General features: G+C 40.9%; 2 protein-coding genes and 1 long non-coding RNA gene across 3 annotated transcripts; 2 read left to right on the forward strand and 1 right to left on the reverse strand.

Moving 5' to 3' along the window:
- The first annotated feature begins 1,070 nt into the window (after positions 1-1,070).
- Positions 1,071-6,563, forward strand: prdm12a (PR domain containing 12a). The gene is made up of 5 exons (XM_014986400.2): positions 1,071-3,375; positions 4,705-4,895; positions 5,355-5,510; positions 5,831-5,945; positions 6,028-6,563. The coding sequence occupies exons 1-5, from the start codon at positions 3,156-3,158 to the stop codon at positions 6,486-6,488; spliced, it is 1,143 nt and encodes a 380-aa protein (XP_014841886.2). The 5' UTR covers positions 1,071-3,155; the 3' UTR covers positions 6,489-6,563.
- A 1,799-nt stretch (positions 6,564-8,362) lies between these two features.
- On the reverse strand, positions 8,363-9,261 carry LOC106917407 (uncharacterized). The gene is made up of 3 exons (XR_001418184.2): positions 9,069-9,261; positions 8,776-8,859; positions 8,363-8,688 (listed from the first exon to the last, which is right to left on the reverse strand). It is a non-coding gene; the product is annotated as an uncharacterized LOC106917407 (long non-coding RNA).
- Positions 9,262-10,844: 1,583 nt separating this feature from the next.
- fbxw5 (F-box and WD repeat domain containing 5) lies at positions 10,845-18,735 on the forward strand. The gene is made up of 10 exons (XM_014986396.2): positions 10,845-10,937; positions 12,318-12,513; positions 12,628-12,785; positions 13,056-13,239; positions 14,161-14,309; positions 14,410-14,745; positions 14,831-15,014; positions 15,090-15,237; positions 15,627-15,839; positions 16,665-18,735. Exons 2-10 carry the CDS (start codon positions 12,327-12,329, stop codon positions 16,984-16,986), a joined length of 1,881 nt encoding a protein of 626 aa, XP_014841882.1. The 5' UTR covers positions 10,845-10,937; positions 12,318-12,326; the 3' UTR covers positions 16,987-18,735.
- Positions 18,736-20,768: the final 2,033 nt, after the last annotated feature.

Raw genomic sequence — 20,768 nt, forward strand, 5'->3', positions numbered from 1 at the left:
AGAAATGCTTTACATAAATTCGGACTTGCTAGTTTTACAAATGAAACAAAAGTAAATTAAAAAATATATATACATCCGGACTTAAAATGTTCTTTATAAAGTAAAATACCAGTTTTCTAAATTGTACTTGGCAGCTCAATTAACTTTTACATTTTTCATATTTCCTATTAAAGCGAGCTGATTTAAACTTTTTTTTTTAATTATTTAAAAATCCAGTGTCCTTGTTGCGTACGTGAAGGCGCACCTCCGCCTCCAGCAGGTGTCCGGTCCCGTCCGTCAGCACAGAGGGGGAGGTGTGGTCGTGTGGGCTGAAATGGGCTCTTAAGGGAGAGGAGGCTGTGCGCCGCTCTCACCTTTGCAACAGATAAGCCGGAGCTGAGCATCCAGCGCAGTGTGGCTGCCACCTTAATCTGTTTTTAATGACACTGTGGAGGATCCCGGGAGGCTCTGCGCTGCTCTCCCCTCAGTAGGAGTGTGGGTTTCCCTGCAAGTTTCAGAAACAATCTTTTTTTTTCCACCTTCTCTTAGTTTTTAACAAAATGACTCCCAAACTACATTAAAACCCGATCTTTTCAGATCACCTTAAATGTAAATATTCAATCAACTCTCAAGCGTTTTCTCACATCCCTCCCTTCCCCCTCCCCCTCCCCCCCACCACCTCTCGCCCTTTATGAGCGTAAAATTTCGCTATTTATCCACAAACAAACGCTCCACGTTAATAGGTTTCCCACCAGCGCTTTGAAATCCCCCCATTACCACATTCTTTGTGCAATAATTGTCAATCATCCACATTAAATTGATAGGCTTTAAATGGACAACAATAATGGCTCAAATTGTCTTACAATAGAGCAGCTAAGCGGGATGATTTGCTATTGCTGACATGCCCGCGGCTTTACCAGCTCCGCATAATGCCACAGGTTAATGCATAAATAAGCAAATCAAATCCATGCGTTACCCCAATTCAACTCATTTAATTCCTCTTTAATAAAGAAGACGCCCCCACCGGCGACCCCCACCGGCGGGCCCCTCCGCGGCCCCCCTTCCTCCTCCACCCATTTACCTCGGATTTGTGCGATGAATGCCATAAATGTAAATCAATCTAGATGAGAAAGAATCCCATTGAAAGAGCGGAGAAATTTCATCTGGGAAAAGAGGGGACAAACGAAGGAGGGGCCCGCTCATAAAAAGCAGCTGTTTCACAGTAATCTGTTTTCGTGCCCTGTCACTCACCTTGCCTTTTCTCTATCTCTGCTTCTTCTCTCTTAAGGAAGAAGAAGAAGGGGAAAAAAGTCCCCCTCCATTGTGTTTACTTGCCATATCTTCTTTCCCATTACTTTGCGCACAGTTCATATTCCTGCAGAGAAAAGAGAGAACAGAGCTCAAACTTGCCCATCTCTCTCTCTCTCTCTCTCTCTCTCTCTCTCTCTCTTTCTCTCTCTCTCCCGGACAATCCCCTTGTAGTTGTTGAAGTGAAAAGAGGAGTGCATGGATGTCAAATTGCCCTCAAAACACCATGAAAGATTGATTTGCAGCACTTTTCAGGGCCCTGACATTACTTGGAGGGAGGCTGAATGGGGAAACCTGTGAGCCGGGGATGGAATAAAGATGTCCTCTCTGCTGGAAAAAAGAAGGAAAACTGCCCATTTAGCCCCCAGTCCATCAAGCCCAAAAAATAGGCAGGAGAGCAAAAGACGAAAAAAAAAACAGAGGGCCACGCAAAAAGAAAGGGGCCCACATATATAAATATATATGTATACGTAGAGAATATATATCTATGCGCACTCATCTAAGATGTTGCCACAATACAGAGGGGGCTCAGAAACACCCATGAATATTAAACCGCTTACCTCAACAAGGGCTTGAAAAAGTGCGCCACGTCAAAGCAGCTTTGCATGTTTTCCTCTCTCTCTCTCTCTCTCTCTCTCTCTCTTTCTCTCCCTCCCTCTGTGTGTTTTTTCTTCCTCTTCACGCGAACAATGCTGGGGGAAAAAAATAAAGGCTTGTTTCCATTCTTGTTATTCGCGCGCTAACTCCTAACAAAAAATTAATATGAGCAGCGCATGAATACGAAATGCATGAGAAGAAAATGGGCGAGCATCTCCCAGACTCGCTGACCCACTTCAAATAATAATAATAATAATAATAATAACAATAAAAATAATGATGATGATGATGATGATAATAATAATAAAAACTGACAGCATTAGTTTGTTTTTTAAAGAAAGGTTTACATTCTCAGACAAAATAATAAAAAAAAGTCCACTGCATATCTGCTTTGGACAAACTTCTGCTTTGTTTTAGTCTTCGGTGAAGTTTAACTTATATTTTTTTCTCTTTTTTGATTATGAAAAATACTGAAAGTTTTTTTTTTTAAATTCTGCCTCTAGAAATCCTGAGTTTTGTAGCACTTTTGTAGAAACACAGAAATGGCAGGAATGAAGTTTTGCTCTTCAGTCTTCTACATATTTTACTGTCCTGACAAGTATTTGATTGAGAAAGAGAAAGCAGAGGCAAAAAAGGGGGGGAGTCTTTTTTTTTTAGCAAGAATTTATGAAGATTGAAAACAACAATTATTTACAACGACACGTTGAAACGATCAGATTTGAATAAACTTTGTTTTGACTGTCATCCTTAAAATGAAGGAAAAATTCAAATAAAAAAAAATCTAACGGAAAAAAAAGCACAAAACAGGGAATGAAACACAACATTTATATTCACATATTTCGTTACTTGTAGTTTTAAAACAGAAATACAAGAAGTCTTGTCTTTTAAAATGTGCATGGTGTTTAGCCATAAATAATTATTTTTTTTCCAAGTAAATATATTTTTTTCGCATGTTTCCAAGTTTTCCTCTGCCACTGGATCGGACCATCCCGTTGGTGCGCCTCGCCGCAGCGGGCAGGTCCACATGGTGAGGGGTGTGTCTTTAATAACTAATTAGGCCCGGGGTCACACCAGCCACTTATATAAAGAGACCCCTCACAGCCCGGTGCTGCAGCAGTTTCCTACGCGCACACGGTCTGGAGCGAGGAGGACGGACTCTGCCTCTGTGTCCAGCCCCGTTCATTCACCGCTTCCTTCCCCTCTCTCTCTCTCTCTCTCTCTCTCTCTCTCTCTCTCTCTCTCTCTCTCTCTCTCTCTCTCTTTCACGCGTGATGGGCTCCGTGCTGCCCGCCGACGCTCTGGCTCTGAAGCCCGGATTTAAGTGCTCCGGCCGCTCGCTGTCGGACGTGATCACCTCGGACATCCTGCACAGCTTCCTGTACGGCAGGTGGAGGAACGTGCTGGGCGAACACCTGGCGGAGGAGCGGCAGAGCGGCAGCAGCCCCAAGACAGCCTTCACGGCTGAGGTTCTGGCCCAGTCCTTCGCTGGAGGTGAGGCTGACCCGCCGGGTCACTTTGGGGAACTATTATTGATATTTTTATTTTTTTTTTTTTTTACTCCACTTTTAAACTAATTAAATTCTGCCATTTTTTTAAAGAAATAAGACGTGCGTAAGAGCGCGTCAAAACCAACAGCATGAGAAAAAAAAGAAATACATTTCGTTCTGTGCAAAGTAGTTCAAGTCAACTAGAAAATGTGTTGATTTGTTTATGCACAACATAAATAATTTACCCAACAATCCCTGCGCGGGTTAGAAATCTAGAAGAACTTTCACTGACCCTCTCCAACATTTCATCCCTGCTCGCACTTTCCCTCTCTTTTTTTCCCCCCCTGCTGCTTTTATTTCGAGCCATTAAACGCATTAACCCTCGCACAGCCCTCGGACCCCGCAGCTCGGAGGCTTGTTACTCGTAACTGGCGCCGATTGAAAGACGCGGAGCATTAAATTCATTTGGTTAACTTTGTGCTTGACCTGGGAAAGTTTCCCACTTAAACCTCTCGGACAGAAAGGTTTTCTTTCTTTGACATTTTCTCTCTTTTTTTTCTTTTCCTTTTTATCCACGCATTCATCAATCTCCGGACAGTCTCTTTTCCTCCCTTGGCAGCTATGAGAGACTCTGGAGGCTCTTTTTTTTTCTTCTTTCTCTTCCTTTTAAGAGATTTGCTGTTCCTCGCATAATGCGCCGTGAAGGCTAAATCTAATGCTATTCATTGCATGTCAACCATCTAATCGCCTTTCCATTTTTTTTTGTCGCAGAAATTCCTCCGTCCTTTTAAACAAGCCTCCGTCTCATTCAGCGCAAATTTATTGCGACAAAGTTCTAAAAAGGATAATGAATTTGGAATTAGTCGTTCCCTTTTTCTTTTTTCTTTTTCCCCCCCGAGTAAACTGTAATGAAAATCACATCTGATGCATGACAAATTGCTGGACCCTGAGCAATAGAGGATCGTTTAACCCCTACTCACTTTTCTGAAATGTGAATCTTTGAATTTAACTTTAAAGAATCACTTTTTTTCTTCTTCTTCTCCTTCGCGGAAAAAAAAAAAGCTTTAAGGGGGAGTTGGTGGTGGTGGTGGTGTTTCTTGCACAACAACAACAACAAAAAAATTCAATTCATCCAGATAATCGAATTAAACGCAGGGTGAGGTGTGGCTTAATATTTCGTGACTAAAATAAGATTCAGTTCATTTGCTGCTTTCACCACTGAAAGCGTTCATTCAGAGTTTTTTTTTTTTTTTCAGACGTTTTGCACTCATTTGTGTTCGGGCCTTTTCTTTTCTTTTCTTTTGTTTTGTTTTGTTTTTTCTTGCATTCGTAGAGGTGCAGAAGCTCTCCAGTCTGGTGCTTCCCAGCGAGGTGATCATCGCCCAGAGCTCCATCCCGGGAGAAGGCCTGGGCATCTTCTCCAAGACCTGGATCAAAGCCGGAACAGAGATGGGCCCCTTCACCGGGAGACTCCTGTCCCCCGAACATGTGGACTTGTTCAAGAACAACAACCTGATGTGGGAGGTGAGCGCACTCTGTTACGCGTGGGACTTTACTGGGGTAAATTAAAAAAAAATAAATAAATCACAGACTTTATCGTGCATATTTCGACAATACAATTTATTTGGACTGAACAGAACAGCTGAGTTAGAGTAGCTCAACTCAGATTGCTCGTATTTCACCGCAAATGTCATTTCATAACATTTCAAAGATTTAATTCATAACCAAACAATAAATAAATCCAACACAGAAAAAAAAGAAAACTCATGCAAATTCAGTTAAATAAATTCCAGTTGGATTTATTTCCTCAATAAATTTGTTGTTTTGGAAATCTTACAGGGCCACCAAAAATATTTTCTGGGGCCCCGGGTCAAAGTAAAATGGGTCCTGCGATGCTTCTGCTTTGAACACTAATGTGGAAAAAAAAAGAAGTAATTATTTTCTTGATTTTTCCGTCGGTAACACATCCACGTCGTTCTTCAGGTGTTCAATGAGGACGGCACGGTGCGGTACTTCATCGATGCCAGCCAGGAGGACCACCGCAGCTGGATGACCTACATAAAGTGCGCTCGGAACGAGCAGGAGCAGAACCTGGAGGTGGTCCAGATCGGCAGCAGCATCTTCTACAAAGCAGTGGAGGTGAGCCTCACGACGAACTGAGTTCAGTCAGGGCCTCCAATAAACCTGAGCTGAACTAAATTGGCTCTGCTTTTGGCTTAATTTCCAGCTCACAGTGAAGCAATAATAAATAAATGAATTAATAAAAATTCCTAATACTTACAAACTTATCTGTAAGTGTTTGGATTTTTAGCTGACACTCAGCACGGCACACACAGTATTTGTTTCTCTGTAAGAGTCACCGCAAAGTTCGCTTATACCTCAACTAACCTTGAACGCTTATTTCTGAAATCAAACAGGAATAATAAACACTGATATTTTTATATCTCTCCCTCGCTCAGACCATTCCGCCTGACCAGGAGCTCCTTGTCTGGTATGGAAACACGCACAACACATTCCTGGGAATTCCTGGAGTTCCTGGGATGGACGAAGAACACCAGAAGAAAAGCAGGAATGGTGAGTTTCTTCCTCTTGGGAACTCTCTGGCCAGAGCAAATTTCAATCTTCACTCATCGCCTCCGCTGTTTTCCTCTCCCAGACGACTCCCACTCCACCGAGGGGCCCTCGTCGTGTTCTCCTCCTTCCGTCGCCGCCACCTCCACCGGCCGGATGCGCTGCGTCATCTGCCACCGCGGCTTCAACTCCCGCAGCAACCTGCGCTCCCACATGCGCATCCACACCCTGGACAAGCCCTTCGTGTGCCGCTTCTGCAACCGCCGCTTCAGCCAGTCGTCCACGCTGCGGAACCACGTCCGCCTGCACACCGGCGAGCGGCCGTACAAGTGCCACGTCTGTCAGAGCGCCTACTCCCAGCTGGCGGGCCTGAGGGCGCACCAGAAGAGCGCACGGCACAAACCTGCGGCGCACGCCTCCGACGCGCCCCCGCAGGTTTCCCCCCCTCCCCCTCCTCCTCCTCCTCCTCCTGCACCTGCACCGCAGATGGCCGCCATGCAGCATCAGATGCCTCTGGTCCACCACATTCCCACCATGGTGTTATGATAGCGGACACCGGGTCCGGCCGTGGCATAGAACAACGACGCACTTTAGACTTAGAGCTGTGGTGGAAATGTAAAGAAGCGCTGATGTAATTGTGAATCTTCTATGGAAAGTTTTCTTTTTCCTTTCTTGTAGTGTCTTCACATTTGGCCATCATGTGGTCAGAATGTAGACATTAAGATTTATCCGAGCAAATTATGGAAAATTAATTAACTACATTCCCCCCCCCCCCCACACACACACACACCCCACACCCCATCCTGTTGATTCGTTTGTTTTGTTTTCTCCTTATAAAGTCAGACAAAACGAACAGATGATGTATTGAACTTCCGGACAGATGTTCTTATAACGTTCAGCAGCTGAGGGGGGGGGGGGAAGCATCAAGTCAGATTTACTGAGCAAATTCCACGATGGTCAAGCTGGGGTTTTTTTTCCCACTGTAAAATATAAATGGTCACTTTAAACCTGTACAGAATGGAGATTTGTGTAATTGTAAAATTGTATCATGTGAATGTAAATACATCTGTGCATTCTTCTATTCTAAATAAATGATATGTGATTTAAATGGTCGACTGTTCAGAAAACAGTGGAAACTCAGTTGTGACAATTGAGATACGTTTTGGAAATAACTGACATCCAAGAAAACCAAATGTAATCTGATTACATGAAAACGAATTAGTGTCGCTGATTGAAATTAAATGAAACTTTCTAACATGCAACATACAGAATATGCTTAATTTACATAACATACACATTTATTTGAAATAAATTTGATTTAAGTATAACCTCATAAGACACTTTTCAAATCTACATAAACTGAGATAAGACCAACAACAAAAATAAAATTATGTAAAATATATATATATATATTTGCATTACATTAAACCAATAATCATTTATTGGTTTATTGTATTAAAATAAACTATTACATTAAGCTAATAATTATTTATTGTAAGGTATATGTAAAAGTTTTTTTTTTCAAAGTTTTTTTTTTTTTGAAAGAAATGGAAATTAGTTACGTTATAAGCTCTTATGTTTGGTCACCTTTCTCAATTTTGATTTTAGATAATAAATAAAGGTAATTTCATTTAGTTAAATAAATAAATGTGACGATAGTGTCTCTTGGGGGCCAGTGAGTGGTTAAAATAAAAGCCATAATACTGGATAAATTAAGTTAAATTATTTGCATATAAGCCAGTGTAACCAAAAGGCTGATATCTCTGAATCACTGTTTTCTTTTAGCCAAATTAAGATGTTTGTGATTTTATAGACGTTTTTAGAACCCACTGATATGTAAAATCATTTTTTCTTTTTTTCTGAAAATCTGAAATTCTTCCGCCTTATCACCCAGTAAACCACAGTGGGGGGAAAAGGGGGTTTATAGTTTTGATAAGTCGCACAATTTATATCAAACTCTCCACTACATATGTGGAAAGTTCTACTTTCTGATGAGGAAAAATAATATCTAAAATATTCTGTTACAACTTCTAAAAAAAATTCAATAAGCCTGGTATTCACCAACTCCACTTTCAGCCCTTATATCCTCGGTAACTTGGAGGTTGAAAGGTTGTGACAACTTAAAAAATAATAGAGAGGATACATGTGGTCTAAAAAAAAATTTAAATCCCTGTCTGTTCTACTTGCAGCCCTAAAATCATTATTTTTATGGATTCTTCTGCTTTTTGAGAGCACACTTCACTTCATAGGTTTGATTCTCTGGTTCCAATACATTGCTGTATTATTCTTCCTCCACTTTTCCGAATACCACCTGCAATTACTCATTAGGTCCACACGATGGCGACAAACAACTCGGAAAAGATTAGCAGAAACTTGACGCTCTGAGAAACTTAAAAAGACTCAAACGAGACAACAAAACGATCCGCATCATTCTTTAATCAGTTTGTAGGTCAGAATACTGGGCTTACAAAGTAATTTTCTTTATTTTTTTCTTTTTTTACCACATACGGCAGGATGTTACTGTGGACTGAGTGCTGTGTACTTGTGAGCTGTCAGACATTGTCCAGCTTCCTTAAGCAGGAGTTTTCAGACAAGTCATCATTAGTACAAGTACAGCACAACCCAGAGTTTAGGTGAAGCAGATGTAAACATGAATGCCCTAGCAACAGTAGATACAGTGGGACACATTATGGAAGAGACTGATGGGAGGGTTTTGCATCACCGTTGACCGTCCACACGTTCTGCCCTGCCCAGAGAGAGAAACGTATTTAGCTCACTCATAGACATACAAATTGCTCTTATAAATCGAGGCGGCTCGCTGGATGAAGGGCACCTTGACACCGGCAGCTTGAAACTGTCTCCTCCCTCCCATTGGAGCAACAACAGGAGGTTATCCAGTTAATAACATGCCGCACTCCTGAAGGAAGACAGACGCCACACTAATGAAATAACGTTGAAAATGGTAACGCGACCACATCCCTATCAGGCTTAGCACAAAGTATTTGTTCATGAATCTACACCGAGAAGCATCTTTAAAATCTTGAGACGTAGAGTAGCAAAAGGAAAAAGCTGCATAATGAATTCCTCTTTTCACACAACAATTTGGCATAAACGAAACAAACTCACCAGAGACGATCAGTCACAGCATCGTTTAATCCTTCCTGCAGGATTTATCTTGAAGCTCGACTCCTTGTTTTTGCTCAGTAGCTGTTAGTGAACTGACACAAGAAGACGGTGACAAAGCAGGTTTTCAGTTGCAGGGGTTTTTGTAGTCCCCAGACGGCTGCGAGTCAGTAAACAGAGCTGGCAGGAACACACAGTGGAAGGATAGAGTTACTGTAATGTTCTCCCTGACTACAACCTGCATGTGTGTCTGGTGAGAAGGCAAGAACAGATGATTAAACGATGATTTAATAAAACCACCAGTAGCATACGGACGTACAGTAATATTCTCAATGCGGAGTGAAAGAAAAAAAATGGAATAAGCAGAAACCTTTAAAAAACAGAAACAGTCTGCAATTCTCCTTCAAAGCAAAACGTTCTACTTATCATATGTTGAAGAATATAAACAGAAAGAAAAATGATTTTAGCTTCTTATATGTTGAAATTAAAAGATGATTGCAAAGCTGAATATTTTATGAACCATAGAAGATGTAAATATCAAAAGAAAGACATAGCATTCATGCTAATAATTGCAATTATTCTCATCATCCAATGATATGCATAACCTTTTACATAAGTACAGTTCTTTCTATTAACACAACTAATGACAGATTTTTCCATAAACATTTAAAGTTATGCAAATATACTCCAATCCCAGTTACTAACCGTGTCCCCTTATCAAATGAAGCGAAAATTTAGTGTTTTTTAAATCTTTTTCCTGTGTTGCTGTTGACCTTTTCACGTGGAACTGCGTTCTGTAACCATAGCTACGTTCACAATAAAATGATCAAAATAAAAGCATAATCGATTGCTGTTATTCACTGTCACTTTGCTGCACAGAAATATTATCCCACAATGGGGATATTATATTCTATTCCTACCTCAACAATAGTTACACTAAACAAAGGTAACTTTACTAATTTGGCCTTTACAGTAAGCTTTATGACATTCCAAGTTAACTTGCTTTTATTATGATTTTGGAGCTGAAAAACAGAGCATTGATGTATATTTAATGTCTTCTTAATGCAGCAGGTCTTTTGCATTTAGCTATATGCCTAAGACAACACACACACACACACACACACACACACACCCCCACACACACACACACACTTTTGTATCAATTCCAATGATTTCACATGAGCAGAAGACTGGCCATGAGCATACAGCCAATTAGACTGGAGTGTGTTCTTAAGTCCAGAATATAGATTGGACTTACCCCTATGACTTTTTAGGAAATATTATACAGTGACAAGACAAATTTGGAACTTTTCTACTTGGCACAACATAACCGAACAGCGTTGCGGCATTTGTGATTGTCTTGGATTGCTTTGCTTGTAGAAAATCATAAAGGACTACATCCGGCCATTAGCTGGTGACCTTAAACGCCTGTGGTATGGAGTAAGACAATAATCCAAAACACACCAGCAAATTCTTTCTGTGTGGTCCAAAAATCTACACACAAAATCAGTTCTGGAAAGCCACACAACTCTTTAATTTAAGCAATTCTGTAAACTTCAAAATTCCACCACAGTAATGTCATTATTATTATTATTATTATTATTATTATTATTATTATTATTATTATTATTATTATTATTATTATTATTATTATTATTATTATTATTATTATTATTATTTTTGCAACAGCGTAAACCCGACAAAGACAGACAATAAGTCGATTGAGTTTATTTAGCCGTGTTCGATTATTCTGTGTTCAGCTAATCGAGTCTTGCCGCTGCTAGAAGACTGTTGTCATTTTTTTCTGTGGCTAGTCTGTAGCGTTAGCAACCAGTTGGATTTGTTTCTCTTCAACACCCTTTCATCCAGCAGGTAGGTGACAATTTGTGTCAGTAGATTTATATGAATGAAAGCTGATGAGCCCGTTGAGCATTAGCACTAGTTTATGTGAGTAAAGTTTTGTTTTGAAGTGTTAATCTTATCCGACCAAAGTTGAAAACAAACGTTAGCTAACAGCTAACTGGTTCTGCAACCGGTTAGCTAGTTCAGCGCTAGCTTGGGTTGTTAGTTTAGCTGCTTATTAAGCTCTTTTTCTGAATTAACAAGCGCTAAAATCCACAAAGTTATATCAGTGTTTATTGTTACGTTTGTTAGCAGTAGATCTTTTTGCTTTAAGCACAATCAGTAACTTGTTAATGTTTGTCGCCAACATGTCTCTGTTCGGTCATCTCTGTTTCAGAAGGAAAGAAAAACTGAACATTTTCTTGTGACTTAAAGAGGATTATGGGTACAGTTTATAAAAAATAATTACGCCAACACAATTTATGTTAATTTATGTATTAACCAGCGACTTATTTAGTGCTAAATCACATCTAATTGTTTTTATGAAAAGTTTTTAACTTCAAGAGAAAACTCAAAAATGAGTTTGCTATGCAACAGCTGTCAGGCTGTAAATAGCGCTTTAAATTCACTGCAATACTGAGTAAAATTGTATGTAGCTCTGTTCAGTGTTAGAGATTATACAGTTGAAATAAGCTGACAAATTAACATTTTTACAGTAAGAAAGATGACACAAACACTGGGTTCCTTTCGGTTTTAATTCACAGCAATTTTAGATGAGGACAAATATATAAAGCAATATAGAGAAATATTTTCATTTGTTAGATTTCCAAACTTTTTCCTGTTTTTAAAGGGAATTTGATTGACTAAGAATTCATGGCTAAAGGTACCAACATGTTTTTTTTTTTACATGAAAAAATTTAGTTGCAGTTATTAATTTGTTTGCTGTGTGTGTTTTTATGGTCTGATGTAAAGCACAAACGTTTGATGCAAATTTACAGAAAAAAAAAAAAAGTTAGAAAGTGCATAACCTGAGCACCTCAGCTCCACTACTGCAACAAACATAGAAATACCTACAAGAGTAGAGATAATGTTGAAATTACTAATGTAGAAATTGACATTAAGAACACGAAGAAATCTGTGCTGGATTAAAAAACGTTTTTTTTCTCTTTCCAGAAAAAAGGCAATAACATCGTTTTGTATCTTTTCATGAATTTCTTTAGGTTGAGGTAGAATGTGTAGCTTTCTATTTGTTGTTGTCAGGTTCTGTATAGGTGCTTTATCGATTCTACAGACCTTGTGGTTGTGATTTTAAAATTAGTTTGATCTGAAACCTTTAAGTGACAAAACAAAAAAAAACTGAAGAAATCTGCAAGAGGACAGCTCTTGTTCACAGCGCTGCGTGTGTTCCAGGATGTTAGGATGGATTGGGGTCCAGTTCTGCCGGACAGCTTGGTTTTGGAGATCTTCCTGCACCTGCCCCACGATGCCGTGCTGAGAGCCGGCCTGACCTGCAGACAGTGGCAGGCGGTCTCCAGAGATGAGTTCCTGTGGAGGGAGCTGTTCTACAGTTACTACCGGATACCGCGCTCCGTTCCTCGACACCCGTGTATGTTTCGATAGAGTGATTGTTGTAGTTTTGTCCGTATTGGTTTTGAAGATGCGTGCTTTTTTTTTTTTTTTTAAATAAAAAAATAATTGTCCGTTTCGGGCCTGTGTGCAGCGGCCGTGTCGTGGTACAGGGAGTTCAAGCGTCTGTATGACTGCATCCCGTGTGTGGAAGTCCAGACGCTGAGGGAGCACAGTGACCAGGTGCTTCACTTGGCTTTCTCTCACAGGGGCCATCGCTTCTCTTCCTGCTCTAAGGACTGCACAGTGAAGGTACTAGGCTTTTTTTTTTTTTGCATCTCTTGTTTGTTTTAAGAGCCTTGAATCTTCACTTTGACCTGAAATGTGGCAAAATCATCAGAACATCCTGAGAACAACCTACCCGACTTTTAATAAAATTTAATAACGCTCACTAAGCCCCCTTTTTTTTTTTCTTTTTTTTTAATTGTGGACCAGTTTTCAGATCATTTTCATGATGCTTCAGACCAAATGTTGTCTCTCCCCTTTGTCCAATTGGCTCTTTCTTCTAAACCTCTCTTTCAGCTGTGGGACACAGAGCGGCAGGATGGAAACATCTCGCTGGTGCACAGCTCCAGCATGCGTCAGTTCAACTGGGGCTACACCCAGTTCTCCCAGTTTAACCCAGACGATACCCTGCTGCTCGTATCCGGCGTCTACCTGGGACCACACCACTCGTCTTCTGGGGAAATTGCCGTCATTAGTCTGGGTAGGAACATCGGCAAAAACACCCGCACGGCTTCCAGCTGCCAAGTGGCGATTGATTTTGGGTTTAAAACGAATTCATCGCAGGAGTTTTCTAACCACGCTGAAGTGTTTAGACATAGTGCGTTAACATAGTGAGCCTTGACTTTAGCCTCAAGATCAAGAAGTACGGTGGCTTGCAGACGTATTCATGAGGTTTTTTCTTGTTTTTGCCATGTTGTAGCTACAAACCTCAATGTATTGTTTTTTTGGTATCTTTTTAGATGAACCGATACAAAGTATTGCATAATTGTTAGGCAAAAAAAGAGGAAAATTACACCTACTTTCCTCTTTTTGTAGCATTTCCATTTATCCGTTTTACTCTGAGATTCTGTCAACAAGGACAACTGTCATTCATTCACTCCACAAATATTGCCATTATGGAAGAGTGCTAGATGCTTTGGCCATCATACAAAAACACATTGTGTGATAGAAAACCAACTCTGCCGATGACCCTGGTGAAACATGGCGGCGGTATCATGCTGTGTGGAAACTGGTCGGAGTTAAAGAGAAAACGAATTTCATTCATGCAACGTCACCTTTTGAAGCAAAGAGCAGCAATGGGACGGTTTAGATCAAGGTGTATTCACAGGGTAGAATGGCCTATTCAAAGTAATGAGAGGACTCAAACTGAGAATTTGTCACAATAATTTAAAACAGGAAAGGTAGTGTTGCATAAAAACTTGTCTGAAAAAAAAAAAACCACATAAAACTTATCAGGTTGTTATTTGTAAATCAAACATTGAAGTCATGTATAATTTTCTTTTTTCTTTTACCTCCTACTACACTGCGTTGTTTCGGTCTGTTAACGTAACATTCCAGTGAAATCTATTGAGGTTTAAGGTTTAAGAACCTCACCGTTGGCTCTTCTAATGTTTCGTTCCAGACAATTACACGCTGCTGTCGCGGGTCAGGAACAAACCGTACGACGTGTTTGGCTGCTGGCTGAACGAGACGCACCTTATCTCGGGGAACCTGCACTGGATCGGCAACATGACGTCCTGCTCGGTTCTGTGGCTCAACAAAGCTTTCCAGGTCGATTTGCCTGAACTGGTGGAGAAAACAAACAAACAAACAAAAAAACCCAGCAGTTTCTTATGCCATCCTCGTATGTTTGTTTCTTAATGTCGCCCAGGATATCGAGTCCGAGAACGTGAACGTCGTGAAGCGTCTTTTCAAGATCCAGAACATCAACGCCAGCACCATCCGGACGGTGATGGTGGCGCACTGCCGCCGCCACGACAACCCGGACCTGCTGCTGGACTACGAGGCTCAGTCTCAGGCGAGGCGGCAGAAAGCGGAGCAGGACAATCAGCATCACCCTCTTCTTTTCGACCTGGGGGCCTCGGACAGCGAGGAGGAGGAGGAGGCGGAGAGCGAGGAGCAATGCGGCACGGACGGACGTAGTCACGGCTTCTCGTCCGCACGGACCCCCCAGCCCACCATATCCGGCCTGGACCACGTCATTCATGTACGATGGAGATTAATTAGGGATTTTAAAAAAAACAAAAAAAACTCTTGTTGTCTTTTCTGACGTTTTCTTTCTTCCCATCCAGAGCCGTAAACACGTGGGGGCCAGGGAGCTGCAGATTGAGACCCAGGTTGCTCAGATGATGGGTAGAGCCTACACCAAGGCCCCCGACCCCAGCCTCATCAACCCCTCCGAGCCCGGAGAGGGCGAGGATAAAACGTACTTACTCTTCACCACCGGCAGCCTTACCTACTCCCCCCACCAGATAGGTAGGACTATTCAAAATGTGCTGAGACCAAACCGAAGCTTTGGTCTCCTCATGCCGTCGTTTGGTTTCCTCTCAGGCATTAAGCGCATCAAGCCCGACCAGATGACCACCTCCGGCCCCGTGCTCGGAGAGGAGAGGAGCTCCGAGGAGTTCTTTGATTCACTGGACCACGTCATTGACATTCACGGCCACATCATTGGAATGGGCCTTTCTCCTGACCACAGGTAAAGTAGTCAACGGCACACACTGGAAATCTGGAGTCCTTTTTTTTTAATCCAGTGTTTTGGTTCGCCACAAATGGATTCTATCTGTAGTTTTCATGTTCTTGATACGTCTAGAAAAACTAAATAATTACGGGAAATGTCTTTTTATATGTATAGATTTGATTCATTTTTTTTTCTTTCCATAAATTCATGTTGACCATTAGTATTTTGTATAAATTAAATGGTTTTGAAACTACATGAAGTTAAGTCCGGAAAACTCTGCAATTTTCTTTTGACAACACAACGTGTGGCGTCGCGGCCAGAAATGAGTCGGAAACGCAGCGGACGCCGGTGTCAGCTGCTCTCCACTTAGTGATTCTGACTCCGGCTCTCCTGCTGTCGTCGGTCAGGTACCTGTACGTAAATAGCCGAGCTTGGCCGAAGGGATGCGTGATCTCAGATCCCATGTCCCCGCCTCCCATCGCCGAGGAGATAGACATGCACGTCATCGACCTGAAGAGCTTGAGGGAGGAGAGGAGAAGCCTCCGGGCCCACCGGGCCTTCACGCCCAACGACGAGTGCTTCTTCATCTTCCTGGACGTCAGCAGGGACTTCGTTGCCAGGTAGGATGCAGACACATTTAGTCGCGCTGCTGCGGAGGGCTGCAGCCAACAGTGATGTTAATTATCGATTATTCTGAAGATGAATCGATTAATCGGATAAAATTATCAGCACATTCCGCAGATGTTTCATTTGAGCTATTTTCATCCAGTATCAGAAATGCATTGAAACATGGAAGTAAACACATAATTCAGTTATTTTCTTAAATAAGAAAATAAAAATGCAGCATTCTTAAAAAAATAAACTTTTAACATCAACATGTGAAAAGCTCGGCCCTCTCTGCCTGACTTAACGTCGGTACATTGTGGGACTAATCTGATCATGCTTTGGATGAAATGTTTTATAAAAATTGAAGCTAAAACTATGCTACTTGAGGAGTTTTGTGCCGAGCATATTTATAAATGTTTTTATTTTTATCTTGTACGCAAAATGTATGCATTTTTAGTTAATCGCTGCTCTGATTGAGCTGGTCTTTTTATGAGTCTGTATGCTCCAGTTAACAATGAATCGATTGCTGGATTATTAGACAATGATTTCAGTTATCGATTCATCACGATTAATCGTTTCGGCCCTAAATTTGGTTGATTGTGATGTGAAAAGATAAAGCTATGACGTTTAAAGGAATATATAAATAATAATCTGGAATATGGTGACGTGCATCGCAGCCTCTTTGTGTGTGAACGTAATACTAAAACACCTCAATGATTCTGGTTGGAACGGGACAGCAGATGCCTTTCCGAAGCTCAGTCTGGTCCCGTTTTGGCTGTAGCTGTTTCTCTGCTGACTTTTTTTTTTTTTTTTTCTCCTCCACAAACTCCCTCCGGCAGCGGAGCCGAGGACAAGCACGGCTACATCTGGGACCGCCACTACAACATCTGCCTCGCGCGGCTGGCGCACGACGACGTGGTGAACTCGGTGGCGTTCAGCCCCGCCGACCAGGAGCTGCTGCTGTCCGCCAGCGACGACTCCACCATCAAGGTGTGGCGCTCGCCGCGCATGGTGCGCCTCTCTCAGGCGTCGCCCCGGCAGCTGAGGCCCCGCAGCCTGCTGCCGTCCTGGCTGCTGCGCCACAAGAACTCCACGTTTCCGGGCAACGTGAACGGGAAAGCCGTGAGCGAGGGTTGGAAGAAACCCTCGGAGGGGAAGTAGAGCAGAGGGCGGGGGGAGGGAAGAAGACGGAGGTGAGACGGTTCAAACACTCCGCGTGTGTGTCTCTGTGTGTGTGTGAGCAGCGTGTGTTCTCAACCTAAAGCACTCAGAACACAGAGGGAATTGGGGGGATGCAGACACAAGGGGGCGACGTTGCACCGACAGAAGGGAGGAATGACATCCAGTGCTGCTACTGAGGATCTTCCCCTTGATACCAGATGAATGATGTGAGACAGAACTCTGAGACGCTATCATGCTTGTTGTTTTTGTTGTTGTTGTTTTTATCTGTACCGACGCACCCGACCCGAACGGACTAACAGAGACGCAGAGGTGGCTCCTTTCCTAATCATGGTTGTTCTCATTCAGGGTCAAGTGCAGTGACTGACAATTTATTATTATTTTTTATTATTATTCCTAAAACAATCTTTAATTGGTGCCCTTTATGAAACACATCTTTGGAGAATGAAACCACAGTTTAAAAGCTATATTTAATGTAGTCTTCCTTAGTTTTACTGGTCTCACATCCCGTTGTTTAAAAAAGAAAAAAAATCTATTGTTATTGTAATAAATGTAGAGTTATTGAGCAGTTTAATATAAAAGTTGGCCCAGAGCATGACTGTAAACAAAAGAGTGTTATATGTGTGTAGCTAACTGTTATTGGAGCTATGTAGTGTGGAAACGTTTATTCATTTCTTATGAGCACAAAGTTTCACCTTTTTAGACATTTTTCTTTTTCTTTTTTTTTTTTGCTTTGTTCTTACCCATGACAAATTGTTTTTTTCTTTTTCTGTTTTTCTGTCGTCGCTTGTAAACAAAAATGTCCAATTTAAAGCCATCACTTCCCACCAGAGAGGGCCTCACTGGATATATGAATTGTTCAGAGCCATCTCTGATGATTTTTAGTTCACTTCTATCTATTTTACGACACACAGTTTGTCCACAGGCTTAATGTTCCTGGCTGGGCTCTTAATTTACTTATTTATTAAACGTTTACTTGTTTGGGAGTATCGGTAAAGAGAGATTTGATTGTGAAAGTCAACTTTTTAACGTGTAAATTCGCTCAATTACGGTGAAACGAGAACATCGACGTGGCAAAAATGTTGCACTAATCTTTAACGGAAGCAATCAATAAAAAATAAAGCGAATGATTCAAGAAATTGAATGAATTGAAGTCACCTTTTCTTTTTTTTTTTTCTTTTTTTTAAATCTATACGTGATGTTTCTCGTGGCTAAAACTGACGTTAGATTGTTGCTAAAATCATGTTGGTGAAGAATAAAACTTCACGGTGCTGCTGTAACTCGACGCTCGGTGCCTCTGAAATAGCAAAAATCAACCGGTTGAAAGTGACTCGTCTTCATTTTCAGCTCCACCTGCAGAAGCTTGAGGTACTTTCACCAGGTAGACACTGACGTTTCCATGTGGGCTCCCTGATGAAAGAGGAAATGACCAATGATCATAAAGCCCCTGTTATTCTTAGCGGTGTGTGTGTTTTTGAGAAATCTCTTGACAAGATCTTGTTTTTTTTTGTTTTTTTCTTTTAAATGTGTTGAAACGTGTGTAAGTCGGAAACTCTTTCTCAATGTTCCTTTTGCCTCCCTCGTCTCCGTATTTATGTTTCATGCTGTCGGCTGTTGTTTCCATGCACCCTTCAGATAAAACGCATGTCCCACAAAGAATAAACCCGAAGACCTGTCAGATTGATGTTTAAACTGTTGTGCAGCTCTCAATTAAAGGTTGTGGATAGAGAAGTAGATGTGAGTTTTCTTCTTTTTCTCTTTGACACCTTTAATCTACTAACAGATTGATCCCAAGGGGTTTTTCCCGCCTTTGATCTTGTGACTTTGAACTAAAGACGATTCTAAATAGCAGTCTTTCACTTATAACGCATAGTTTTGGGACTGTGACTAAAATCTTCCAGGAAAGTATACCAGTTGTATTTCTGAAGTTGATTCTTTTGGTTTTGTTTTAGTTCCTCCAAGTCATTCGGTGTCGCTCCCCAATTTGCACATGTAGAAACTTGTTTCTCCTCATTCTTCTCTGCAAAATAGCTCAAGATGAATCGGATTGAAAAATGTGAAAAAGTTGATTTATGAATCCTTTCGCAAGGCATTGTAGGGAGAATAATTTGCTTTGACGTATTTAGAGAGTCTCTTCAATTTGGCATTACAAATGATCACATTATACCTGAACAACAGCATGTAGAAATAAAATTTACCCCATATTGTCAGTACATGGGCAGAGCATCTCCTGCATTATATACATTACATTCCCCCGCCCCCCCCCCATTTTCCACAATTGCAGACAAATCTAGATTGAAGGATCGTCTACAAATCAGCTATAATCATCAGGGAGAAGGTTTTGTGTCTCCAATTATGCCAAATTATGATAGTTGCACCTTTGTGCTTCTTTTTGCTGTACAATTTCTGTATTGCTCAAGTTGAACAATATTCTCTCATTCTGCTCAAACTGTATCAGTTCCAAGCTAAATACTGCAGGTATATTTGAAGGGTAGAAGTAGAATCTTGATCTTCTACTAAAATTGGATGGTGATCTTATACGATTTGTCAGAAATAAAAAAAAAAGAAAATAAGTACTAACGGTGCATCTATTGAGATGCTGATTTTGATTTTCCTTGTATCATCCTGCAGAAATGATAGAAAATCTGATAGTTTTAACGTGTTCTTCGAACATTTTACATTGCATTAAATGCTTTACACTGAGCAGGAATGTTTTTTTTTCTCTTCAAACCCAGACCATGGTGTGGCTCTAAGACCACACCATGCAACAATGACTCATTTCCTGCAGCAGATAGCCATCATAGACCAAGGAGGTATCTGCATTTACAACCACATATACTCATACTGCATGTATGAGTATATGTGCAGTGAGTAATGCAGATACACATCAGAGAAATATGTTCATACCGTGTCATTGCACGTTCCCCCTGAGGTGTTGGATTTAAGTCATCTGGAGATAATTAGTGTGTTGTACCTAAAATCAGACAAATGCGACGGTCAGAGAGCGGTTGAGATCAAACTTTACGTTTTAGGGACGTTGTTGTTATAGGAACACCAAATAGTACTGCCATTAATTTGAATCTAATTTTGGAGTTTTAAAAACTTAACATTTCGAGAAATTATGAGACATCATCCAGCTGCTGGTATAACTTATGGATACTTCATTTTTATTTGAAATGCCAGTGCTCATTTAAATGAATATGGTTTTTGGTCATCCATACATTTTCAATAGAGATGAGGGACATTCTAGACACCCTTCAACTTTTAACAAAAAACAGTTTTATGTCGATTTAAGATTTTCTGTCTGAGCAGAAGTTGATTTGATAAATCGACATATTCTGAGGTAGCTCTTTACTTTTATTTTGAAAATTAATTCAAAACATGTGAGGATGATTCTGTTAAAAAAAAAAGTTAAAATGCACCTAACGTTATGGTAATCATCTTCATAATGTGTACGTAACTTTAGTACCTCATATAATTAAAAAAATGAATATTTTAGATATCACCTCCTCTCACAAACCCACACAAACAGAAGCAACCTTTACCACAGACGACGTGCGAACAGAGTTCACCTTTTCACACCTGCATCGGTTCATCTTCGCTTCAAACACCAACACCTCAACGGGGCTTTCAGTTTTAAAAAGTTCAACAAATATCTTACAGAGCAACACTGAAAACAAGAAGAAGCGCTAGCTGAATCATTTTTGTTTAGTGAATCAAAATCCAAAACACAGATGATCACATTTTCTGGAAGTTCAAAGCAG

This window comes from Poecilia mexicana, unplaced genomic scaffold, assembly GCF_051168715.1.
Source record: "Poecilia mexicana isolate PSO_F unplaced genomic scaffold, ASM5116871v1 scaffold_12, whole genome shotgun sequence".
NCBI lineage: Eukaryota > Metazoa > Chordata > Actinopteri > Cyprinodontiformes > Poeciliidae > Poecilia > Poecilia mexicana.